The sequence below is a fragment of the Folsomia candida genome, unplaced genomic scaffold (genome assembly GCF_002217175.1).
Source record: "Folsomia candida strain VU population unplaced genomic scaffold, ASM221717v1 Fcan01_Sc008, whole genome shotgun sequence".
Classification (NCBI taxonomy): Eukaryota; Metazoa; Arthropoda; class Collembola; order Entomobryomorpha; family Isotomidae; genus Folsomia; species Folsomia candida.
In genome coordinates this window covers 3,023,627-3,050,580 of record NW_019091200.1, presented here as the reverse complement: position 1 = coordinate 3,050,580, position 26,954 = coordinate 3,023,627, and the positions used below count along the sequence as shown (strand labels likewise).

The following is a 26,954-nucleotide window of genomic DNA, read 5'->3' as shown; positions in this document are numbered from 1 at the left end:
CAACAATTATTGCGACTAATCTTCATTCATGACAAAAATCTCATCTCAAATTTCCCTTTGATCTTCCTAAGTCCTAACCCATAGGGGACATGCAAGAATGTCACCCACTTTTCCCTCTTTAAGTCCCCTTACGAATGTTTATGGCAATATTTCAGCTTTGTCGAAAGGTCGACCCTGTCTAACCAAAAAAAACTTCCAATTTTCCCCACATCATTTTCGCAGGGTCCTCAAGTTCTGTAAAGAGTGACGTATTAAAAACTGTGCGGTGGTGGTGGCTAAAGCAAAAATAAAGGAAATGGATCCTTTTTTTGGCGTAAATAAATAAACAGAAAGTAATTAAATGGATTAACGTTATCTTTATTCAGTCCAGGCAGTATTTCAGCTTTAGTGGACGGATTTGGATTTTGAGAACTGTTCTTGTCGAATCTGGTTCGTTGTTCTTGTCCAAGAATAGACTAATAGCAAATTAGCACAGGTTAGAGTTAATTAACCTTTAAACTTTGATAAGATGGCGATAATGATAACCACTACAGTGACCAGAAATATGGACAAGGGATAAGCTACCTGGATACAAAGTGAAAGTTAAACTATTTATGGTGTGGTTTGTGATTCAAGTTTCCGCGAGTATAAATAAGCAAAACCATTTTAATCTTATCTTATCGATAAGTGGAGAAGATGAGCTTATCGGAGCGTGAGAGGACGCGCAACAAGCCGTATGATTACCTCTTAAAATTCCTCCTTGTCGGCGACTCGGACGTAGGGAAGCAAGAAATTGTCTACAATTTTCAAGACGGGGCGAACGAATCTCCCTTCTGTTCCGGATCCAGTAAGAAGGCTTATCAATTGGTGGAAGTGTAATATTACAATGCGTCTAAATTGATTATCTTTTCTTGTCATCACAGGTCCTGCAGCTTATAAGACAACGACGATATTGTTGGACGGGAAACGTGTCAAACTTCAGGTATGTAAAGTAAACCTTAGCCCAAATGATAAAATTTCAAAATTTCACCAATCCACCTAAACTTGAACTCAGAAAATGCTAATAGGAAATTTGGCATTCGTTACATTTTCAAATTTAACAGTTAATTGAATTTGATTTGATTTTATATGCGGATAAAATTTGTCTCTGAAAACTAAAACGATTTGACTTTAGTACGTTCAATAATTGTGTATTAATAATTAATGTTAATTGTTAGGTCTGGGACACTTCTGGTCAGGGTCGCTTCTGCACAATTCTACGCTCTTACTCTCGCGGGGCGCAAGGAATCTTTCTCGTTTATGATATCACGAATCAGTGGAGCTTTGACGGGCTGTCCCGCTGGTTACATGAAGTTGAAGAGGTCATTTAAACAAAAGTCAAATTACCCGTAATAACTGCTCAAATAAAATACATTCTTGTCTTTCAGCACGCCCCCGGGGTACCAAAGGTACTGATCGGAAATAGACTGCATCTCGAGTTTAAACGCCAAGTCGCCGTTGAGGTGGCCGAAGATTACGCCAACAAGCACAAGATGGGCTTTTTCGAAGTCTCTCACCTTTGTAACTTTAACATTGTCGAAAGTTTCGTCGAACTGAGTCGCATGGCGGTAAATTTATAGAAATACGTGGCACAGATAATTTGTTTTCAATGTATAACTAATATGATCTAATCGTACATTACAGTTGCAGCGAAATGGAATGGAGAGGTTGTGGCGACAAAATAAAGGTACCCTGTTCTAAATGTATCTCTTGATTTCATTTTGATTTCAAATCATAATGACTTTTTCAGATTCGAAATTTTAATTTTTCAAGTTACATAGCATTTATCTGATAAATTATTTTCCCTTTTCCAGTCTTGAAACTCAAAGAGCTCTGCTGTCGACAAATCGTGAACCACACAACGGTCTATGGAATCGACCAGTTGCCTTTACCAAATAATTTAAAGTCGTACTTGAAGTCATATGCAATGAACCGCTACTCCACCCAGTATCGCTCCCTCCCGGCCAAGTTCCCCTCAAAAAAGCTAAAGTTTCTCACTCCTAACGATGCCGCGAATGGCACGAACGGTTGCACCGGGGGGAAGAAGGCGTGCTCCATTATTTGACACATGATGACAACATTGTGCCCGTGTAGACGCTACTCTAACCGGAAGAAAGGAGTGGAATCTTCATCGTCACCTTTATCGGAATCATTCATCAATAGCTTTTAAGTTTTAATTTATAACAATTCCACTTCGTCCTCAGCTACAAGATTTTAACAAGAATTGCTTTCAAGCAAATGACGCAGATGTTTGTGACCAACTATAAACTCTGTAAACTTACAAACGTTGGCACAAGTTTGCAGATTTACGCAGGAAATCACGTTACAAATCTTTTGTTTACATTAATCAAGGCCGACGCTATACAAACTGTAAGTTTGTAAAATAATTTTATAAACTTGCAGTTCACAAACGTCTGCGTGGATTGTCTAGATATTTAACTAAACAGCGTGTTTATGTATTCAATCACGTGATGGATCGCTCAGTTAATTTGTTTGTTTCACCTGTTATTTTCGTTAAAGGATACTTCAAAATGTGGAAATGTAACGCGTGATGGGAAATCGTTGTAACGTAGCTGCTAGCTAAATCTTATGATAAGTTATGTTATGTATGTCGAGTTTTGTTAGCATTTTTACCTTAACAATTTTTTTCAATTTATTATTTATTTATCATTCATTCATACGTAAGTAATTTCTAGTATGTGTTAAGCCACATTTGACAAATTGTTATAATTTAATTTCGCAATTCGCACTTACAAATAACCAATATCAATCAAGAATTAACCAAAAAATCTGCTTCTTCCGGATTCACACAAGACAACCCCCACCAAAGTCCAAGCAATCTCATCTCAATCAATCTCGTCTCTTTAATTAAATTTAACTAAACATGATAAAAAATGTAATTTACGTTAGTTAATTCATAAGGCAAATTATGACAAATATGTGACAGTTGTCTACAATTGTTGTGAATTATGAATGACCTGACCTCTGAACTTGTTCAAGTAACAAAACGGTTGTTAACTTTATCCCACCAACAAAATTGCTACATAATAAGGAGAGATTACAAATACATTTTATAAATTAAAAACAACTATCATCAAATTGAACCTTGTATCAAAATCTAAAATCCAAATAAAAACTTGTCAGGTGTATATTTTATAAAAATCTGACCCCAAATAATTAAGGATAAATCGTCCCCAAAACTTTCATCTCATCTCAAGGATCAACAAAACACAAAATCAAACCAACGCTTCAACTTTCAACGTGGTCGATGATAAACAAAAATATTTTGTCTTGTCCACTAAATATTATGCAAGTAAATTGCATCTTTATGATAAAAAAATCTGTTATATTTAGCAAATAATTAATTAATAGCATGAATTAATTAAACAGTACACACGTGCGTGCATATACATGCATAAAAATATATGCTCTTGCTATCCGTTTGTTGCAGACACATACTTACATATAACAGTCGATGGTTGAATAATTAAGTTACTAGACTACAATAATTAAGTATTATTGGTACATGTTTTAAGCAATTTTGAGCACCCATCAGTCTGAGGAAAAAATAGAAAATTAAATAAAACGATGTGGAGTCCTTGTCGGTAAAAAAAAACAAGTGTTAATTTTTTCAGTCACTTTGCAGTCTAAAATTTATCCAGCTTAATTCTAAATTTCGTATCCGCTTCTCAAAAATTTCAATAAAAAAGGTATCCAATTTCAAAAAATCTGCAAAACTTGATCTGCACTTGACACTAATGTACCCCAATGTTTCACAATTTCACTATCGCTTGCTTTCAAATTTAATTCTTTCCACGTTTGTCGCTTCTTTTTGCCATCTCGTTCCTCCAACGATTTGAGGAGATACACTTTGCCCTGGATTTCGGTTAGGATGCTGCCCAAATAAGTCAAAAAGGCGAGATCCGAGTTATGGAAATTTCTCTGAATTTGCACATCCGGTTCGAACGCGGCAAGAAACCGGCCCGAGTACGCGGGACCAAGAAGGACGATAGGACTCCCCTTAACAGCCATGTTCAAAATTGTGACTCCGTTTTGGTCTCTTGCTGCGATCAGGTCGTGAACCGATAGACGTTCCGGAATGCAGAGACCGATTAATTTAAAGCTAGAGAGATGCGATGAGACGAGGACGCCACGGTGCCAGCGAAGCAATTTCCAGGTGGAGGGGGACGAAGTATTCTGATGGCGAGAGGAGTGAATTTTCTCCTGTGGAGGCACGAATGGCGTCAGCGCAGTGATAATTCGGGACACTTTGGATCGTTGGTCTTCACCTCCACATATCACAATCGGTCGTCCTGAATCAAAAACAAAATATTGGTAAATTTGTTTACATATACGGTTTTGCCCATTTTTGATACTATTTTGTACAACTTGCACAAATGTAGTTACACTAATTCATAATAAACTGCACATCGTTTTTGAACACATTTTAACAAAAGCATCCAAACTCACCGATCAAAACTGAATAGTAAACATGGTGAGCAACTTTAGGGTAATGTCGAAAGAATTTAAGGATTCCGTGACCGGGCGACCCGCGCGTCAAACTTGCTTCCACATATTCGAACCAGGGCTTTCGCGTGATTGTCTCCTCGGTTATGGGATCTGGTGTTGGGCTCGAGGGACCTGGCACTGCTGCCAGAACGGTTATGGTTGAGCCCGTCTCTCGTTCGGATGAGGAGGAATGTGACCCGTATGAGGAAATACTCTGTTTCAGTTCCGTTTCTTGTAAAGGAGTGGGGTTATCGGCAGCGCCCTGAGGACAATTGATATGAAATTTAGCCAGATTAATTTTCAAAATTGCAATTACTTTCATCCCAACTTTTATGACTTTCTAAGGATCAAAAACAATCCCCAGTTCATAGTCTAACTACTTCTCAAATCACACACCTCTTCTCCCTGTACAGCATCTGAATACAGCTCCGACGCGACAGTGTGATATGAGCCGGATTTATTATCTGGCGTACTCGACGAAGGTGGGGGTGGACACGTGACATGAATCTTTTCTAAAATCAGGACAACTTCTCCATTCTGCAAAAAATTTTGAAGAGATTCTTCCTCGCTCGTAGTAAAAATCGTTAAACGTTCCTCCTCCGCTTTCAATTTCACTTCCGGCTCGTTGCCATCTTCCTCCCTAGCTTCGATCCCTTTCTTGGGTGAATCTCCGTTGGACGATGACGATGACGAATTATTGAGACCCTTTTTGCGCCTCCTTTCTTCTCTAAGATGACTGCAATGCTTCTCAAACTCATCCCCGAGTTCTCGTATAATCCCGAAAATTAAATCTTTGCGATGTGTAGAGTGTAAAACGACCAACTTCCAGAGGAGGTGAACTATCCCAACTTGCCCTAACGTGGTGAGAGGTCGGAGTGATTCGCCCTTCGCTTTGAGGGGGTGGACGAGCGGGACGTTGATTGCTGAAATAGATCGCTGAACGGAATTTGGTGCGACGGAAATGTCAAGCTTTGAAAGGAGGTTAACGAACGCTGGGTGCGAGGGGAGGTGAACGTCGAGAAATGAAGAGAGTTTGTCAAGTTGTGAGATTAGGAAGGGATTTTCCTGCAACAATAAGAAATTTTAGCTAAACATATAGTATATATATAATTTATACAATTATTGGTATTCACGCCGTGAAAATTTGGAAAAGTGATTATTTTTAAAATTTTACAAAAGAGATTTTCGACCGGTCTTTCATAATCTTTACACATTCTAACGTTCTTTTGTACAAGTGGAAAACGTATATTTGTTACATTAATTTTACTTAGGAAAATTTTCATGAGAGGACAACGAATGGGTTCACATATAATACATAATTTAGGCTCACGAATGATTTCACAGTTTCTAAAATAGCTTCAATTTCCATATATTGATGAGCAATCTGGTCCAGCGTGATAGCGTCGGGGTCATCTTCGTCTTCAGAAGAATCGTTTATCACATTTGGATCAAAGGTGAACATATCGTCAGCTGGAGGTTGGCATTTAGCGGTCCTCCTCTGGATAAAAGCGTCTTTGGCTGCTCTTAATTTGTCTAAATATTGGGCCAATTCTCCTCCAAACCATGTTCGATTGGCCTGTTTGAGCACTTTCGTCATCTGTAAAAGCATGGTAAAAACTAAAAATGACAAAAATCCACACAATCATAACCATTTCACACCTTCTCAAACTCGCTAATCAACATGTCCAAGTTATGATCCAGTTTGACATGATCTTTCGATACATATCCGAAACAGAACGGTCTCACGAAGCCGCGCGCCTTGATATCATATAAGGTAAAGTATTGCATGAAGACGTGGACGTTTTTGAAAACATTTTTCCTCAGAACTTGCGTGTCCTCACTTATCTTGAACTGACCTCTGTGAAATATACATACATAAGTTGCTTAATATTGGGGAAATTCACTCACTAATATCAAATTTCACAAACTATTTACACCATCTTTAATGTACTTACACAGAGTTGACCTGATAATCCGTCGACATTAAATGAACCGTAAAGTCATTGAGGCACAACGAAGAGTTTGCACATTCCGGTATCGTGGCGAGGGGGATGGGGCCCTCCAGTTCAGAAAATTCAGCCAAAATTATGAAATCCAGAAAAGTTGGGTCCAATTCATCTCGTTCTTGACCTTGGCAGACTTCTGGTTCAACCTGGGAAAAAATTGGTAATACAATGTGTAGAAAATTTTAAACACGTACTTATGTATGTATTATCAAAAAATACTAATACTTCAAAAAACTTAAAAGTGTTGTGACCAATTGATTATATTTTGTAGAATAATAATTGTGTTTATCACAAATTTGCAATCAATGACTTAATCTTATCCATGTATTACCTGCAGAAGTGGAACGCGACTTTCTTGCATGACTTGAAATTCTCGTGGGAGTGCGGAAAATACGTTCCGGGGTTCTTCCGTATTTTCGTAGTGGACCGGAACGAATTCGGGGTAGGATTGCGACATGGCGAAACCTTGAGGACGGAGGAGATCGTCGAGGTGCATGTAGTGAAGATAACTTCTGAGGTCACATTAGCTTTAAAAGAGTAAAAAATAATAATAATTAAACAGGCATTTAATTAAGCAGACAATTTATTATGCTGTGAAATACAAATTGTATTTGTACAGATTGCAAGCTTCCTCAACGTCAATTTACAATTAGATTCAAGATAGTTTTATGCAAAATTACTTTGCGAAATGAAAACAAACCTAAAAGAACAGCACGTGGTGAAATCTTTGCGAATTTTATTTTCTCTAAGTGTGAAGTAGAGCACATATACTGCAGCTCAATTGTTTCGAAGAGATTAACCAAGTTCACTTACTTGATACTAATTAATTTAATTAGTAATTGGACGAATCTGAAACTAAAATCGTGTGTCCTCCTCCTCGTATGATCTCAAATCTTGCTCATTTCTTGTCCGGCTTATCTCTCAAACCAGAGTAACAATTGTTGTGTTTGTTAAGTATGATAACACATGCTTATCTCCCCAGTCAAATGTAGGTTATCGTGGTGGTCTTACCAAGTAAAAGTAACTATTGACTTTATTGACTATTTACGTCCTGAGCAGTCAGCAGGTTTTTTTTCTTTGTTTACCGCCCACTAAGAATCAGAGAACATGCATTTCTCCAAAATGAGGATTTGTATTTTGATTTTGCATGAACTCATGAAATTGGATTTTATTTATTTATTAAAAAGAAATTGATATTATAATTTATAAAATATGCAATTTTTATTACTTCAAAATAAAATTCAAATTACTTCAAATTTCGAAACGTGTAAAATCATTTTACATCATTTTGCATTTAATTTGCATAAAAGGATTAGTACTTTATACAAAATATTTTGCCGGGAGGTGAAAATAAAAATTATTTTCTCCATGCGTGTTTTCTCCTGGCAGTCACATTATTTTTTTAATTAACTATTTTTATTAATTGTTCCCAAGTTTCAAACAATCAAAATGTCCCTACTTGGCGTCGGGAAGGGTGTGGAATCACCACCCTCCAAGACCAAAAAAGATACTATCGCAAAGAACGAGGACCAACAAGAAACTGGCACTTGCGAAAAGTTGTCCTCGTCACACCTTCCACGGTCAATCTTCTCTCGTGCCCTGTGCGAACAATTAGCTACAATGCAGGTGAAATCGCTAGTTAATGAAGCGCCGCCACAAGCCACACACAAGACTGACGCCTTTGTCGCAAGGTACAAAAAGTTGGAAGGCCTTCTTCGTCACGCTATGGACTCTGGAGATTTCACCGCCCTCTTCAACAGAAATAAACCCATGGTGGATAAGGTGAAGATATAATAATTCAAAATAAAACATGTACTTTTATAATTAATTAGAAGTATTTAGTTAATCGTGAGTTAACTGATTGCTTGTTTGTGTTTATATTTTTTCAGGAACCACACCGGATTTCTGACGCTGTTCGACTCGCGGCACAAAGACAAGTCTGCGACCGATTGCAGAGTGACCTTCTCACCCAAGAAGAAATGAGGGTTGGACAATTTGCCTGCATTACAAAGTTAAGGTATCATTATTCAGTATTATTTTTGCAGGACTTTTGCTACACTTTGGAAAAGTGGGCCAACAAGACGCCCAAACCGATGAAGCCGGCATGGTTTCAGTGGGTGGTATGCGGCATGAGAGAAAAGGGGATGCTCCTTTACGATATGTACATTGACTACGTGGCATTCACCAAGGCAAGGGCGGAGATGCACCCGAAAATCAGGTGATAATCAAGTATTACTTTTATTTAGCAAGTTGGTTTTGAAGCGTGTTCAAAAATCCCTAAATTTAAAAAATCCACAAGATTTTCCCATCGGAGATAGGGCCTTCGTGTATAATTGTTGCATAACTTGTTTGTTTTTGATTTTTTTTCAAAAATTTCTTCAGATTCTTGTTCAATATACTTTGGTTAGTCTAGAAAACATGAGACAAAAACTGATTCTTTCAAAAATTCGTAGAAATTTTATTTTTAGAGACCGCTGCGAAAAAAAGTTTTTTTTAGGTTAAGCGTCCATAAGGTATCCAGTTAAAAAAATTCAACGAGATCCGAGCTAGGCCGCTATAGTGCAAGTTTACCAAAACTGATACCGTTTGCTGGGGTGGCGTACAAACATAAATGTGAAGTACTTCTATAAGTTGTTGTTCAATTTTTTCCAAGGGAATGGCTAACCACGACCAAATTTTTCACCTTGATGACCGAATCTGACGACACGATCTTTCGCCGTCTCCCGATCGTTCATCTCTATAATTATGTGACAAAGAAGGTCTGGTTGGTTCAAGTTAGGTTGGGATTGGCTTACTACGATGTCGACGGTCAAGGATATCTGACCGAGGAGGTGAGTGAATAATTTATGTACAGTTGATTGATGTAATTCTTTAAATCAATGACTTTTTTCCAGTCAATGGAGGCCTACATTCGCGATATGATCCCAACGCTGCCTCACTTGGATGAGATGGACCCTACTTTGGAGCCATTTTATTTGTGTGCAGCCACGCGAAAATTCTTTTTCTTCTTGGATCCCAGACGTATCGATAAGGTACAAATCGCCGCAATTATTTCTAGCCTCTTGCTTGACGACATATTTGAGGTGAGTTGTAAGTAGTTTGGTAACAAAGATTATTACCGAACTATTACTCTACAGAGTTAGTTTGCTGGCCGACTGATGATTTAAAATATGTAAAGGTTACCATCTGGTACCAAATAATATTATCAAATCGGTGGTGTCGTCACGGTCATGCAACAGATTGTCACCATATTATTCCGAGCGTTAAATAAAATTAATCCTGTTGTTACTCAGTTGCACGATTTGGAAGTTAGAACGACCAATTGGTTCGGAGTGTACAGCTTGCTACGTATTTATAAACATTACGTTTACTTGGACACCGACGCCAACGGAATGCTCAGTCCAAAAGAGTTTCTCAAGTTCGGAATATGCATTTTTTAAATCAGAGATACACAGGCATAAGTGTTCTGAAATTTTATTGAAATTTTTCTAGATTCAACTATTCGTCTCGTGGGAATCAGGTTTGTCTCACGGAAACATTTGTTAACGCCTTGTTCTCGGAGAAGATGACGTATCATGGAGAAATGGACTTTAGGACGTATATTGATTTCGTTCTGGCCATCGAGAACAAGAATGAAGAACAGTCGATCTCGTACTTCGTAAAAGTCTTGGACGTTCATGGGAAGGGTTATCTCAATTCGTCTGACTTGCATTACTTCTACAAAGTGAGAAATGTGTAATTAAAATACGTTTTTGTACTAAATTGTCCCATTTGTTGTCCAGGACGTTTATAAAATACTGTTCGAATGCAGCCTAGAGCCGCCTAAGTTTGAGGATATCAAAACTGAGATATTCGACATGATCAAGCCATCTAATCCGTGCAGGATAACCGCTGCAGATTTATTCAGCAGGTAATCTACCTAAACGGACATTTGTGACCCGGTAAATTTGCAACCACTTGTAAAACATTGCATAGATGCCGATCACGGGTCTGTTTAGTTTATACAAATTTGTGCATACAAAAAGTTTACAAAACCTGCTTGATTTACTGGGTTACAAACGTCTGCCTATGTTGCCTCATTTTTGCATTCTATGAGAAAAGCTTACCTATATTTTTTGCGTCTAATTTTTAGCGGCAAAGGTGGTTACGTAATTGGGATGCTGATTGATGCTAAAACCTTAGACGAGGCTGAAAATCTCGAAATTGTCGGAAATTCATAAGAATAATTCTTATGTGGATCAACACTACACGTTGATCTGTGTAAAAACGTACAAAATAATGCTCCCGTTTTTTTCAACGACTTTGTCTTGTTCCGTCGTATCAATTTTACTCTTAATGTTTTGATCAGTTTGGTCATACCAAATATTGTAGAACTATTTATCCTAAGAAATTAATGTACTATTTGAATGTTCTTCCCTTTGTTATCTAATATTAAATGTTACTACAAGTTATCTAAGCTCCTCCGACTATACATATGCAGTTGAGTGTGCTCGATTTAAACACGTATTCTCCATAAGAATTACATTTAGAAATTTATTTCCAGTGCCCAGTCACCCCCAGCTTTGGAGATGTATTTACAATGTACATAAATACATGTAAATTTTGCATGTCTAAAAATGCTCAATCAGTAGTATGTACATAACATCATGTTCCGAAAAATATTCTCACCAGTCTTATTACTAATTTACTACAGATAATGGGCTACAAATCTCCACACGAATGACTACTTAACATCGTTATTCTTATTTTTACGCAAAGAATTTTTCCCTATTTGTTTTTAAAATTTAAGTTATTTCCCTATTTCTCCGTCCTTCTATTATAAAATGACCGCAAAAATTGTTCAGTTTACTGGGTTGTCTGAATACTTTAAAAAATTATGTATTTTAAAATAAAAATATTGGTTAAATGCGTTACATGAATTTCAAAATTCAGACCAAATTAATTTTCCCCCAACATAAAAGGTATCCATCTCCATCTCCCATAATATCGGTCATCCATCAATTTTTTTTCAGAAACTTAAAGTAAAAGTTGTAATACTTCTCATGATACGTCAAGTTTAATCATCATATCACATTTACACATACATTCATACATATTCATTACTAGTGGATCATTACCCACGCACCGATCCACCTCACTTTTTATTTTCTCTGGGAGCCGTGCAGAAAGACGCCACCTTATTTCGACCCGTCTTACACGGTCAACTACAAAAAATATTATTAAATGTGACACTGCAACGTTTGTGTGACATAAATACAGAGATTTTCACAAATATTTGTAACTCAAGTTGCCCACAAACGTTTGTACAGGTTTCCGGTTCTTGTCACTCAATTTGCAAATTTTAGAGTATCGAAACTCAAATTTCAAAGGCACATTCTTTATGCACATCCCTCAACCCCCCATGTCTTGTATTTAGCATTTATAAAATTTAATGAAAATGTTACCCTCACACTTAAACACTCTGACTGAGCAATTTCCGGTGAATAATGAACAATTATACCCCGACGCATCGTATTTCTCACGGACTTCCGGTTTCCCTCAATGCAAATTTATACAAATACTCCGATCAGTGTTTGATACGTACGATATTAGCGTAAATGCATTTACATACCTGACATTCACCTTCTCAAGGTAATTGTGACGTTATCTTAATCTCCTAACTAAACCAATCCCTGTACCGATGACCTAAAAAAACAGGGTTCAATTATTTTTTAATGGCCTTCTTATTTCAGTTTGTTTTACTGTTGGGTATGACGAGTCAGTTTCACCTTCGCAGTTTTTGAAAATCGTTACAAATTTTAAAAATATATATTATTTTAATATGGTGGCATTTAAAATTCTAGTAGAAAGATAAATTCGCATTTTGCAAGTTGACTTCCAGTGTCGTAAAATTTAAAACATTGCAGATTAAATATTCAGAAGACGCTGCATCTAAATAATTAAAAAAAAAAACATTTAAAAATCGTCCCCAAAAAAGTAATTGTCAAAATAATTTCTAGTAACATTAAAAATGTTACGAAATTTTATTACGAAAGATAATTTTCAAATAATTTGAAAGCCTCTGGAATTTTGACTGGATAGAAATAATTGTTAAATTTCCGAAAACATGGTATATTCCGTGAGTGGAAGAGACGGAATTTTCAAATTTTGCGACAAACTTTTAAAATCAAATTATTAAGTGGAATTTTCAAAGTTTACTGTGGGTGGGGAGGGGTGTGCCAACCTCCCGCTGGGAAAGGACGGGATAATTTACAATGGTGAAAGTGGTGAAGAAAGTGAAATACGGGGTAAATGCTGGATTTCGTCACGGATTTAAAAATGTGATTTTTTCGAAATTCTTTTTCGGTTTCGTCACCTCGCTTTCGGTCCTTATCGCCAGTCATGATAAGGCCGGAAGGATCAAGGACAATTTGGATGCCAAATTTAATGAACAGGAGGACACGTTCGATTTCATAGTGGGTATGTTGCCGAAATTTCTGTTTCTGGAAATACCGGTTTTATCTCCAGATTTCTAATACATAGTTTACAAAATTATTTGGTAGGCTGGGCATGGCGTTCGTTAGCATCATTCACAATTTCGAGCAATGCTTCTTTGCATAACATGTAGATCCTTCATGTCATGAAATAAAGTTTGGTAATTATATTTCTCAACAACTTTTAAAACGTTCACAATTCACGTGAAAGTGGTATTTTAAAAAATGTATCAAATGTATTGAAATACGTACACAATTGGGAACTTTCTGGATTGTTTAATTTTTTGCTTTATGTAATACATATTTATTAATATTTGTAATTAGTATTTCACGAATTTTCTAATGAGCCGTATTGATTACACAGAAAAGATAACTGATGAAGCCCTCAAGTGGGACCAAAAAATTACGTTTGATTCTTCTCTCGAAGCTAACACATATTGTTTGAAAATTTAAAACTTTTCAAAATTTGCATATGTCTAGCCCATTGGAAAATTTGTGAACTTTACAATTTCAACATTTAGAGCTATTTAATTAGTAATTAAATTACAAGTAGATGTACATATGTATGCATACATATTAAATCTTGCAATTTTTAAATCGTGTCAACGTATTTAGTTTCATATAAGATGGACACACCTTCTCATAAATACATGCAACATGCATACATACCAATTTGACAATTTCTAATCAAATTAAATACTTTACCTGCCTACTCTACGAAACACTGCTTTAATAAGTGTTTCAGAAATAAATCTTAAAAATTTTAAATATTTTTCAAACTAATTTTTCCTCAAATTTAACTACAGTCGGGGGTGGCAGCTCTGGCTCCCTTCTGGCCAACCGGCTTTCCGAAGGGCACAAAGTCCTTCTGATCGAAGCGGGTGGTGAGCCACACCCACTGCAACGTATCCCAGGAATGTCCCTCTTCATGCTGAACCATCCCGAGATCGATTGGATGCACAGGACCGTTCCGCAAAGAAGGGCCTGCTTCTCCTCACCAAGCAGGGTAAGTTTTGTGCAAACTCTTCAAAGTGGACTTGCCAAATTCTAGTGAAACCTATCGAATTAGTGATAATTTAACACTTTCAAAATTTGCAAACTTGCCAAATTGTGATGGAGTTATGTAGTATGCATGAATAAAATTATAAAATTTATTGGTGGCTAATTGCACACATTTGCAAGGTAATGAAAATGACGACAAATAATTTTAATCTTATATTTTTAGAGGGCAAGTTGGTCACAAGGAATGAATTTGGGTGGTACCAGCAACCTCAATTTCATGATGCACTTACGCGGCTCCCCCAGAGATTACGACCACTGGGCAAAGGTATGAAAAATTGTTAATGTATCCGTCCAGCATTTAAATTCTTAGCGAGGTCATTCGTCAGTAATTCGGGAAGTTTGTAATGATTATTTTTGACCTAATCAAGATAATATGTCTTTGTCTTTACATCGTGTATAAAATGAGATTGGCGTTGAGACTCATGCTTCTTTCTTCTATAATGCAGTACTTCTGTGCAAACTTTACAAAGTTTAATTTAATTGCAAATTTATCTGACATTTTATGTGCCAGTTTTCATCGAATTTGTATTTTTTAACTTATTCCCGACTATACATAATTTTAAAATTAGGTGACTGGCGATGATTCTTGGACGTATGAAGCCCTGCTTCCATACTTTCGACGGCATGAAAACTATCAAGGCGACTCACCCGATCGTAAGTCGGCTATTTTTTAAATCTTTTTTTGCAGCCTTGACAAAACGTGACAAAACTTACAAAGTTCACAACTTTAAGATTTTTCCGAAATTTTGTAATTGAAACAGTTTAATTCCTTTCATCAATTTTTACATAATAATTAGTACGTAGGATTAGTGCAGATGAGATAAAATGACGGATACGTTCCATAGCTTTTCGCATCGATTTCATTGAATCAAATAAAATTAATTGTAAATGCAATTGTGGGTACAAGGACAAATGTACCACAACATTTTTTGAATTCTGTGCAACCACACCCCCTATAAAAATAAAGGAACAAAGTTCGGAAAAATGAGAAAGTCAATGTACATCGTGTAGAATAAGAGTTAGACCTATACTTGCATTTGCAATTTGACTTCCCCTTGAAATACGAACATTTTAATGCATCAAGAGTTTCAAAATTCGAAAATTGGCGGTTTTTTTACGTACACAGAAATCCTTAAAAAACGCATGGTACCACCCATTTACTTCGGACAACCCGATGCCAGATTTTTCTCCTTGGGAAGAGCTACATTTTCAGCTTTTGTTGCCCGAAGGGAATCGATGGTACCACGAGAAATTTGGGGTCAAAGTTTCTGAGGGAGGGGCTTATTTTGCAAGAGCCGTAACATACATACATACATAGTATGGCTGCTTGTGAAATACTACCCATAAAAATAATGATAAAGAATAAAGTTATTAAAGTAGCCTCAAATCGATCTAATTGTTAAAATTAAGCTTTTCTGAATTTATAATGGTGATATTCACTCAAAAATTAACGCTATAGGGCTTACCTACAGACTTATCAATTTTTCAGATAAGCAAACTTAGTTTATCTAAATCGTCCCAAATTTAAAACTTAAGCTTTTCTGAATTTATGATGGTGATATTCGCTCAAAAATTAATGCTTTGAGGCTTATCAATTAAGTTATCAATTTTTCAGATAAGCAAACTTAGTTTATCCATATCGCCCCTAATTTAAAACTTAAGCTTTTCTGAATTTATGATGGTGATATTCACTCAAAAATTAATGCTTTGAGGCTTATCAATTAAGTTATCAATTTTTCAGATAAGCAAACTTAGTTTATCCATATCGCCCCAAATTTAAAACTTAAGCTTTTATGAATTTATGATGGTGATATTCACTGAAAAATTAACGCTATAGGGCTTATCTCCAGACTTATCAATTTTTCAGATAAGCAAATTTAGTTTATCCAAATCGCCCCAAATATAAAACTCTTGAATTTATGATGACGATAATAGGAGGTATGGTGTATACTAGACACTGAACGGTAATTTCGGGTTACATATATAATAAAATGAGGCGCCTGGTTGGATGAAAAGTTTGCATGGAAAAAGTGAGACGAAGAGAAATGGATTTCATACGACCCTGACTCGAAATGATGATGGATACCCACCGCGAACCACTTTTCTCACTCTGTCTCACATTCCCATGCGAAATATGGAAAACGGTTTTGTGAAACACTTGACGTGGTATTCATCAGATGCAAGTTTTCCAATTTTTCACAATTTCAGGTGAGGCGCACGGTTTCGACGGTGAATTGAAGTTGGAAGCGCCCAGCTACACCGGGATGGCGAAAGAATTTATCCGTGCGGGACAAGAATTGGGTTACGAACATGTCGATCTGAACGCACGCTATGACGAAGGTATGCCAAACCAAGCGTAATGCAAACGCACGTTTCTAAAATCGTTTTTAATGAAAGACGATACTTTTTTAAAATTAAGGGTTCGATACGATCTTCTACCCGTTGGATTGTGGAGAGAGGAGAGGAGCGTTTTCCGCATTTTTGGAACCCTGCAGAGATCGCGAGACCCTAGTCATCAGGAAGTACGCACATGTCAACAAGGTCAGTAAAATTGAAACCAATAAATTAGTAATTTTCGGTAATTATTTTAGATAACTAGAATAGATAGCTAGGTGGACGTTTCGTAAAGCAAAAAAAAAATCAGAAACTCTATTCAGAAAATGTCAAATTAATTACTGCATTTAAATTTCGTCAGGCTCCAGCTACCTTACTAATTTCAGTTACAAGCACCAGAGTGAATTACATAAAAATCCAATTTTTCTGAGATTTTTTCTACGCATTAAAAACCTTGATAGCCTCCATACAAAAGTTACCAAGTTGCAGAGCTTTATATTAATTGTCTGCACGATCACGTTTGAAATACAAGTTTGTTAAACTGATATTACCACCCTCAATTGCTATGCATGATTATTTTGCAAGTTTTTTTTCTCAAGTGAAACTACCGGAAATTAACCGCAATATGTACATATGCATCATTTCCCTCTTAACCTTAATCTATATATTAATCTTTCCCACCACATAGTCATTCACTTACCCAACAAGAACAACAATGTGCAAAAAGATAATACTAAAATCCCGGTCGGCTTCACTTTTCATCGTGACGTTTAGAGCCATTTATTATGTGTGCACGACGTTTACTGATAATGTACAATGCTTGTAATGTAAATAGATAGTTTTACTCTGAAATATAGAAATGTTATAATTTTTTGTTTCCAGCTTCTCGTCCGTGGTCACGACACGACGGCCTACGGAGTGGAGTATGACCGCCATGGGAGGCGACGTTACGCCTACGCCACAAAGGAAGTTATTCTAGCTGCGGGAACGGTCGAGACCGCAAAATTACTAATGCTGTCGGGCATTGGGCCCAAAGCACATCTGGCTGATTTAGGGGTGAGAAAATCGGATTTGATAGCATCTTATTACAGATTAAAATAAAACGCGTGCACATGAATTGTTCAAAAACTAACGTTGTTATTCGAAAGGGTTATAGAAAAAGTCACGTGGAAATATATTTAAAAAAAAATTTTTTCCTTTAGATTTCCCTTGTGGCAGATTTACCGGTGGGTAAAAACCTTCAGGATCACTTGGCCACGTTTCTCGGCCCCTTTTTCATCGACCCTCCTCGATCCTACCTTATCGACAGGGATGTCACCCTCAAGTCATTCTACGAATACAAGTCTGACGGGAATGGCCCCATGTCCTCCTCTCTCTTCCAAGCGGCGGCCATGATCTCGTCAAAAAAGAACAAATGGGCCGGTTAGATACAAAAAATTTAAATTTAATAATTTACTCTGGCGTTTGTTATCCTGCAAACTTGGTAAATTTGCAGACGCTAGGTCCTAAAATGCACTTATTGCTTGACACTTGGTCTCTTATAGAAAGTGCATTTTTGGACATTTAGCGGTACAAGTTTTTTCCTGGGAATTTCTGTGAAATTTTAAAGCCTACAACAATTTCGACCATAAAAAATTCAAATACTTTTTAACCCGTTTTAAGGTTCATGGAATTGGCCCGACATTCAACTCCTCTTTTCCTCTCTGGCGGCACACAAAACCTTTGCCACCGACCTGGGTCACGCCTTCCACCTGAATTCCAAACCAATCAGAAAATACACCGATTCGGCTACGGGACGAGACTCGTTTTTTATTGCAGTCTCCCCTTCCCGTCCCTTCGCCAGGGGAGAGATCGTCCTAGAAAAGCGGGACCCTTACGCCCCCGTCGGGATTAATCCACACTATTTAGAAAACGAGCACGACCTCGGAATTATGATCGAAGGGATTAAAACGTCTCTTTATTTGGTCGAAAATACCACTTCGTTTCAAAATTTGAGGGCAAGATTTACTTCAAAAAAATTCCCTGGCTGTGAACACATACCGTTCAGATCGGATGAGTATTTCGAATGTTACATTCGTCACTTTAGTCTCAGTTTGAATGACCCGGTCGGATCGTGCGGAATGGGTCAAGTGGACATGGGGCGGGGCGGGGTGGTAGATTCGGAACTTAAGGTGATAGGGGTTAATGGATTGAGGGTGGTGGACGCCAGCGTGATGCCCTCAATACCGGGAGGTTAGTTGCAAAAAATTAATCTTAGGTTTTTTTTGCAAAAGTTTATGCTAAATAATGTGCAAAACGTAATAATATAATTTAGTACGCTAAATTTCATAACGATGTGCATAAATTTACGTCCAATTTTTGCACATGGCACATATATACTGAAAGTGTAACATGCTTAAAATGTCTTAATTTTGTTCTTAATTTAATGTCTTAATTTTTAATTTAGCCCCTGTGGAAGCCGCGGTCTACATGATAGCCGAGAAAGGGGCAGACATCATAATGGAAGCGTGGCGAACTCGAGGGGAGGAGGAGAAGAGGGAACAGGCTCTTAGAAATCAGCAAGGTCATCATCACACGGATGACCATGAGGGCGACGGTTTCATTCCGCACAAGTTACGTGACAATGATTTTCACGAGGGACATGGCGAACCGAATGGGCACGGGGGACCACCGAATGACGAACCCCCTTGGGTTACGAACAATAACAATGATGGACCACCTCCTTGGGTTACGAACAATAACAATGATGGCCCGCCCCCTTGGGTTACGAACAACAATGGACCACCCCCTTGGCACAATAATAATAGCCCGCCAAATAACAACGGACCACCGCCCCAATATGGACCAGGGTCACTCCCGTCAAATAATAATGGATACGGACCTCCACCTGGGCCAAGAAATAATTTTGGTGGCAACAATGGGTCAAGTCCTGGACCGTACTGGCCTCCATCGGCGTCCGAAGTTCCTCCAGCTTTTAACAGCAGTTTCATTCAGGATCCGTTTCGGGGGAACAGTAGTGGTCCGCAATTCAATAATCTCCCAAACAATGGACCTCCCAATAACGGTGGACCTCCGCCCCCCAACAATGGACACTTTAATGGTCCCCCAAATAGTGGAAATGGACCATTCAATAATAATGGTCCCATGAACAACAATGGTCCTGTGAACAACAATGGTCCAATGGGAAATAATGGGCCCCCAAATAGTGGAAATGGACCATTTAATAATAATGGGCCCCCAAATAGTGGAAATGGACCATTCAACAACAATGGTCCCATGAATAATGGTCCAATGGGAAATAATGGCCCCCCAAATGGTGGAAATGGACCATTCAATAACAATGGTCCCATGAACAATGGTCCTAACAACGGCCCAATGGGAAATAATGGCCCAATGGGTCCCATGAACAACAATGGCCCACCACCCCCCTCCGACTTTTCCCTCTTTCCCACCTCGGGTAACTCTATCGCAACCATGATGACATTTCTCACCGAATCCTCCACCAATAATCCCATTGGGTCCAGTGTCCCAATTCTTGATCATCCCGACCCTGCCACCCTTCTTAACCACACCCCTTCCAACCAATTCGATTTCACCACTACAGAATCCTCCCCCACAACAAACAAACCGTCCCGTTTCGATGACCATGACATGGAATCCACCTCGACGACGACGTCTTCATCCATAATTCCGCCGCCCTCCGCCACACGCCCCAACCTTGTCGACGACGAAACCAATTTACGCCCCGGCCTGCAAATTAGTAATCCATTCCCGGACGAGGCTTACCGCCAAGAACAGCGAGAATTCCAATTAAGATACCCAATCACGTCGAGTGTCGAATATTTCAACAATATTCCGCACGTGCCAGGCATTGAGTTTCCTAATTTGGGGCCCCTCCGGAGTCAGACCCGACCAACCGTGTTGACGATGGCGACGAATTCCGGGGCCCCGCCAACCACCGGAGTTCCGAGCAGTGCAACGGTGCCAGATATTTATTACAAGATTAAGGACGGGTCCAGTTTGAATAATTTAGCAGCGGATGAGGCGGATTTGAAAAAGATGCAGGAACAGGGTGACACCTCGAGTAGTGCCACGTCCAATTTGAACGCGGTTGAGGTTAAGGTGAGTTGTAATACATAATGCTAAGTAATTGAAAATATGAAGAAGCTGGCTCGGGCTAAAGGAAGTCTGCATTGTAGGTTTTTAATGCATAAACTGCATTCATAAGTATTGAGGCTGGAATTTCTGGGGCCAAGAACAATCTGCGTGGATTTGCAGAGCAAATTTTGTGTCACGGTGCAAAATTTGCAAGCTTACCATGCTTATCTTTCATACATTTCATCTCTTCTCTCTTTAGAGACGTAGAAATACAGGTATATAATATTTACTGTGAAAGTCAAATTTGCTTTCACTCGGTAAATGCAGAATGCTTTTAAAATTGCCTTTGATAGAGTCAGATAACGTTGATTAAATAATTATTTTCATTGCATAGACTTAACACATTTTTGTTTATCATTTAGGTCCCAATGTCAAAATCTCCCTATTGGACGAACCCTCTTCCTGTCACAACCACACCCACTACAAATCCTTATTACGTCAACGCATCTCCATCCCCCAAATCTCGATCCCCACTGGACGACAACTTCACCCCGACGCCATCTCCCTCGTGGAAAAACCCGGGTAAAATCGCAATCCTCAAATCCTTTCCGGGCAGTGGGACTAAAGGTCGCGTAGTAAGAATCAAATCTGGCAACATTGGTGTGTCCTTATCAACGACGGCGTCACCATCTCACAGCGACTACCATATCGGTCCAGGAAACAAAAAAATAAAAATCAGGATAAAACATAAAAATTTCCCGGAAAATACAGAATCGGACAACCATCAGAATATTCAGCCTTACTTTTCATCGAAAGATAACCATGTCTCGTCATCCTCAACTCGAACGTCGATAAGTATCAAAAAGTCGAAATCAAAATCTCGTGGATTTTTTTCAAATTTAAAATCCCCCTTGACAATTACGCCACGTCCCCTCTTGTCCGTAACGATATGGCCGGATGAGCTAGGCGGAGAAAAAAATTCGACACAAAACTTTGAAAATTTTTCGGATTTTTCATCATCAAATAATAATTCCGATTCTGAGACAAGCTCGACAATGTTATTGTCCGCATTGGCTGAGGCGACGATGGACGTTTTACGTGGGCGCGACCCTGAAAAAACTTACGACGAGGAAGGCAACGTGCCAGAAGTGCAAGATTCAATGGCGTCGTATTCAAATTTGAAAGGTCTAAATTTGCCCCAAATTTCTACAACGATTCAACCACCGACACGTTTCGATGATGTTTCGATAATAGCCCAAACTTATCCGAGCTCCTTTATCGAAAAGTTTCCGATCTTCGATAAATCAACCCCGCCTCCATTAACATTTGGAAAATCGATAGCACGACCACCATGGACCCCGTCGCCGCATTTGTCGACACAGCCTAATTCAAATTGGTCACTATCGACTTCCGGTTTCTCTAACGTTATCCGTGATAAGTATAACGCTTTTGAACCCCATCCTGCCTCTGTCGACCCGACGTCTCGATTTCCTACCAGTTTTGTAGAAAAACATCCTGAAACCGACTCGACGACAGAAATGTCCGCCACTTCGTTCACTTATCGGACTAATTCAGATAAGCACAATATAGGAACGACTTCAAGACCTCGACAACGCTACAATCATCACGGAACTGGGCTTCCACGACCAACGACGACACATAAACCCGTCTTATCTCCAAAACAGTATCAGAATGAACAGAAGCAACTCGACGATAACGTCAATGAATCCTCCCAGCAGCAAAATTATCGCCAAAAATTCACCAGTTTCTATAACACGGGACGCAAATCTAGTTTCGGACGGAGCTACGGTCATCAAGTTGATGTCAGTCCAGGGTCATCGGAAAATCCCGCTCTTGTCGGAACTGGGAGTAACTTGAGACAGGATGGACATCAGACACCCGCTGGGCGTTGGATAAGTCAAATGTTGGGGGCGTACGGCTATCCTGGAGCATCCGGTAGTGAGCAGGGAAACCTTCCAGATTTGAGGAACGTTGGAAGCAGGGAGAAAAACGGGGATAATTCGGGAGTAGAAAATTTCAGATTTTTTAAGGAAAATAAGGAGGACGCGGTGCGAACTCAGGCGAGTCAAAACTTTGATCAAAATTTGAACAATTTCCAAAATCTGGGACAATATGGGGTGCATAATCCAGGACAAAAGTTCCAAAGTCAGGAACAAACTGGGCTTAAAAATCAAAATCATGATCAAAACTCGCAAAATGTTAATAAGTTCCGACCTACCTCGCTTACAACCCCAGCACCAAACTCTTACCATGATCATCAACATCAAAATGACCACCAGAATGCACCTTCTCCTCCGCCTGAAAACTTTGGGGGGAATAGTAATTTTCCAAAAAATAAGAATTTCCCCCAAAATTCCGGCCATTTTAATTCAGGAGAGCAAAAAGTCGACTTTTATTCTCAAAGTAATTCACAGTTGAGGGGAAATTTTGACTATTCACAGACCCCGGTGGAAGAAAATTTCAAAATAAATCCTGAAAATTTGGAACCACAAACGCTAAGTTTGCCAACAGATTTTAGTAATAATCGGGACAGAAATTTGCACAATTTGGGACAAAATAGTGGAACTCAGAACAATAATCATGACCTGAAGAACAAACACATTTTCGTATTTACCGACACCAACGCCGAGCAGAAACCACTAGTAAATTCGGGACAGGATTTTAGGGGACATTCAAACGAACAGGGTGCAAATTTGGACAAGAATTTTCCTCAAAACCAAAAGAATTTTGGACACCATGCAGGTTTAAACTTTGAACAACCGTTTAAACCTGCAGGACAAAACAGTGGCGAACAAACTGGAGGACTGAATACTAATTTTGACCAACAGCGGAAAAACGAAAATTTCCACGGGACCAATAACGTGGGTGGGTACGGGAATGGTGGAAATCAAGATTTACGGCAAAATTATGGACATTCTCAAAACTCTGGGCAATTTGTTCCTGGACAAAGTGGCAACTTTGATGAAAATAAACCAATTGGACATGACAATTTTCCTGGGCAAAATAATGGCCAGGGTGAATATGGAAATGGGGATGCAGGACAACATCGCAAACACAATAATGAAAATTCTCAAAATGCGGGCCACATCAATAGACAAAATTCAGGGAATAATCACAATTTCGGACAAAACTTACAAAACCCGTCATACTCTAACCCGAACTTGGGACAAAATTTTCCCAAAAATTTCCAAAATTTAGATCCCCAACATCATCAACATCACACCACTCCATCCCCAAACCTGCAGCCAACTTTCACCACCCCTGCACCAAACTTCAACCCAAACACTTTAGTCACTCCTGCCATGCAAATGTTTCAAAGTCCGCATGTTTTCGAACACCACACCACAACGGGAATTTCTCCACCTGAAATTCCCAACCCAACTGATCACCTTTCCCGTCCAGATTTTCTCCCCGACACCGAACCGTCGCCACAATATGATTATTTTCCCGCACCAACGTTGGGCAGCGTTGACGTGGGTCAGGTTTCCTTGACGTATGACGATACCGGGTCTACGAGCTCGCTTGACCCCCCAGTAATTTCAAATGGTGACGTTATCCACCCGCCCACGATTACAAATGGAACAGATAACCAGGCAAAGGTTCAGATTAACGATGTAATGATAACAACGCATGATAACCCTGCGGAGGGAGGTCGTGACCTTGATGAGGGGCATCATAGAGATTTTCAATCTTCTGGAGGAGAAAATTCGAATCAAAATGTGCTAAACTTTGTGCAAAATGCGGAAAATTTTGGGTACAGCCAAAGCCAAAATCAAAATCAAGATTTCAGAAAAACTCAAAACTTAAATCATAATCAAAATTTCGGAGAAAACCAAAATTTAAATCAAAACCAAGATTTCGGACAAAACCAAAATTTGAATTATAAAGATTTCGGGCAAAACCAAAATTTAAATCAAAATCAAGATTTCGGACAAAACCAAAATTTGAATCAAAATAAAGATTTCAGACAAAATCAAAATTTAAATCATAATCAAGAATTCAGACCAAACCAAAATTTGAATCATAATAAAGATTTCGGGCAAAACCAAAATTTAAATCAAAATCAAGATGTTGGTCAAACTGTTAAAAACTTACACAAAGACATTAAAGATTTCCAACAAAATTCAGACAACTTCGACCGAGACGTTCTAAATTTTTATAAAGAGTTAGAAACCTTGAACCAAAATTCTCCTCCTTTCAACCAACCTAGGCCCGATCAAAACCAAAATTTTCAGGAAAATACTCAAAATGCAGATGGGCAAAATTTCCATCAAAATTTGAACCACGTTACTCCAAAGCCTTTCTCCCAAGAACTAGAATTCGTCCCATCCGTCATCGTCGACCCTTATCCCCACCCATTCGACGGTTTACTCACGCCAACCGGCACGCCCACTTTGACGCCAACGCCACGCCCCTTTGTTAACCCGTCGACCACGCCACGCCCATTTATTGACCCTTCATCAACGCCTCAATTCCTCACAACTCCACAACCAGCAATTTATGGTCGAAAAATCCCCCAAAAGCAACGTGACCCTTTCGCCAATTTTGGCGACACTTTTACCACGACCGTAGTGGTTGACCCGGTCGGGTATGACCATCACTATTTTGGGAGCGGAGGTCACGAGGATGGGTTTGGTTTCACGTTGACAACGCCGGTCCCAAACTTTTCGACAACCTTTCATCCCGATGTATTTGACGGGAGGAGAAATTTTGATGCGCCAACGCCACATCCGTCGCATCATGAAATAAACTTTGACCCCAAGACGTCTACTTCGGGTCAAAACAGCCAAGAATCTACATCGGTCTATCCAAATAATGAACCTTATCGTATCCACCATGAGTCCACTTCCGGTGAACATTCCGCTCAAAATCAAGGGTATCATGCGAGTCCAGAAGCTACTTCCGGTCATGATAATGGGCCCACTTCAGGGTCACATTTTGGGCATAATAATCCATCACCCACGCCACAACCTGGCCCTCGCGAGTACACAATTTATTCCGACCCTGATACCGTTTACATAACGGAAGAGCCTCAAAAGACCGAAGAATTTCGCCTCGCCAGTAATAATTTCCAGTATCGGAAGGGCGTCACGGACGATGCTGGACAAGCAGATGACAACGAGATGTCGACAACGACGGAGAAAAGTGTCAACGACGAGGATAGGGCGACGAAGCGAATCCAGCACAGGAACACCCACTTGATGAGAAGGGCGGATATTTTGAGGCAACGCAGAAGGCGGAAAAATAGGAAAAGGGGTTGGTTAAGGTATGTAAATGAGGAGTGATAAGCATTGGCTTATCCCTTCGAAGTTATTTTGTTTGAAGTTTTACCGAAGCTCTGAATATTTTAATATTTGCAAAAAGAAACATGCATATCAAAAATTGTAAGCATCTAATTTTTGACCCGTAGAAAACGATAATTTAATGCCATTTCTTTGTTTTCAGCTTTTTGCTTTGTGAATTTATGGGGCACATACAAAATTCTAACACATACATATGCACCCTAATCGTATGTATGCATTCTTTTCAGACAAAGAATCAATTCTGAATTCCATGCAAATTCCATGAAATCAGAATTGACTCTTTAAAGTTCTGTCTACAAATTTGGATTCAAATGGTATCAGGCAATTTAACTGAAAAATAACTGAATTTTAAGTATTTAAATTGCAAAATATTTAAAGCGTGGATACAAATTTGTAAATGCTAAAATTGTGAACTAGTATTCGAAAATTATTTTTTACGAAATTTCAAAATTTTGACCCTAGCTTGCGCTGTAATACAGTGTGTTTAGTTTTTTTCGTTCTAAAAAATCTAATAAGTTTGTCGAAGCCTAAAAACTAAATTTTTTTTGCGAAGGGGTAGCCGGAGAAAATTCGACTCGGATATTGACAGCGATGATGAGTCTGATGAAGAATTTCAGCGTCCATTTCGCCCCACGAGAAATCGGCGACCCCACAGCAGACGTAGATTTAAAGAAGAAATTGAAAATTATCCCTTTCGAAAGAGATCCTCATCCGAATATGATGAAAACATAGACATTTTACCAATAGAACCTAGTAATTCAACGATACAATCTTCTCATGAAGATGAAACTTACGCAACGACAACACCGCAACCAAAATCTAACAATACAACAAACAAAAGAAGAAAGCATAGGAAGAAATTAACGCAAGATGTCGAAATCAAAGCAGAAACACCAGCACCAACATCACTTCCGGTGGAATCAGAAGCAATTTTACTCAACAAAACAAACTCTCTGAAGAATCTGTGATGTAAATAATTTATTAAAATTGTCGTAAGTTAACTTGTTATGTACTTGATTTTCAAGCCTTCCAATATTTTGTTGAGATGTGTTATGTGTTGCATACATTTGTAGATATGTAATTAATGAGATTATGATGAAACGACTTGATTGATTTAGTTACTAATTATT

The 26,954-nt window shown here is 38.7% G+C and overlaps 4 protein-coding genes across 5 annotated transcripts; 3 read left to right on the top strand and 1 right to left on the bottom strand.

Moving 5' to 3' along the window:
- The first annotated feature begins 222 nt into the window (after positions 1–222).
- LOC110852982 (ras-related protein Rab-40C) lies at positions 223–3,167 on the top strand. The gene is made up of 6 exons (XM_022101173.2): positions 223–826; positions 903–961; positions 1,197–1,340; positions 1,407–1,586; positions 1,663–1,705; positions 1,833–3,167. The coding sequence occupies exons 1-6, from the start codon at positions 676–678 to the stop codon at positions 2,081–2,083; spliced, it is 828 nt and encodes a 275-aa protein (XP_021956865.1). The 5' UTR covers positions 223–675; the 3' UTR covers positions 2,084–3,167.
- Positions 2,661–7,625, bottom strand: LOC110852981. Of its 2 annotated transcripts, none has more exons than XM_035854611.1 (8): positions 7,234–7,625; positions 6,865–7,060; positions 6,483–6,679; positions 6,187–6,385; positions 5,858–6,124; positions 4,924–5,592; positions 4,489–4,789; positions 2,661–4,331 (listed from the first exon to the last, which is right to left on the bottom strand). In XM_035854611.1, exons 2-8 carry the CDS (start codon positions 7,027–7,029, stop codon positions 3,739–3,741), a joined length of 2,391 nt encoding a protein of 796 aa, XP_035710504.1. In that variant the 5' UTR covers positions 7,030–7,060; positions 7,234–7,625; the 3' UTR covers positions 2,661–3,738. The 2 variants fall into 2 exon arrangements, with proteins under 2 accessions (XP_035710504.1, XP_021956864.2); XM_022101172.2 differs by having other exon boundaries at positions 7,347–7,625.
- A 277-nt stretch (positions 7,626–7,902) lies between these two features.
- LOC110853226 (serine/threonine-protein phosphatase 2A regulatory subunit B'' subunit gamma) lies at positions 7,903–11,446 on the top strand. Its single transcript, XM_022101478.2, has 9 exons — positions 7,903–8,315; positions 8,423–8,518; positions 8,579–8,751; positions 9,187–9,364; positions 9,428–9,616; positions 9,827–9,951; positions 10,026–10,257; positions 10,316–10,443; positions 10,666–11,446. The coding sequence occupies exons 1-9, from the start codon at positions 7,983–7,985 to the stop codon at positions 10,751–10,753; spliced, it is 1,542 nt and encodes a 513-aa protein (XP_021957170.2). The 5' UTR covers positions 7,903–7,982; the 3' UTR covers positions 10,754–11,446.
- Positions 11,447–12,296: 850 nt separating this feature from the next.
- LOC118436384 lies at positions 12,297–26,792 on the top strand. Its single transcript, XM_035854376.1, has 13 exons — positions 12,297–12,992; positions 13,813–14,012; positions 14,232–14,333; positions 14,638–14,722; positions 16,277–16,408; positions 16,488–16,609; positions 17,285–17,458; positions 17,605–17,824; positions 18,065–18,634; positions 18,849–20,524; positions 20,923–24,416; positions 24,525–25,787; positions 26,378–26,792. Exons 1-13 carry the CDS (start codon positions 12,788–12,790, stop codon positions 26,790–26,792), a joined length of 8,658 nt encoding a protein of 2,885 aa, XP_035710269.1. The 5' UTR covers positions 12,297–12,787.
- Positions 26,793–26,954: the final 162 nt, after the last annotated feature.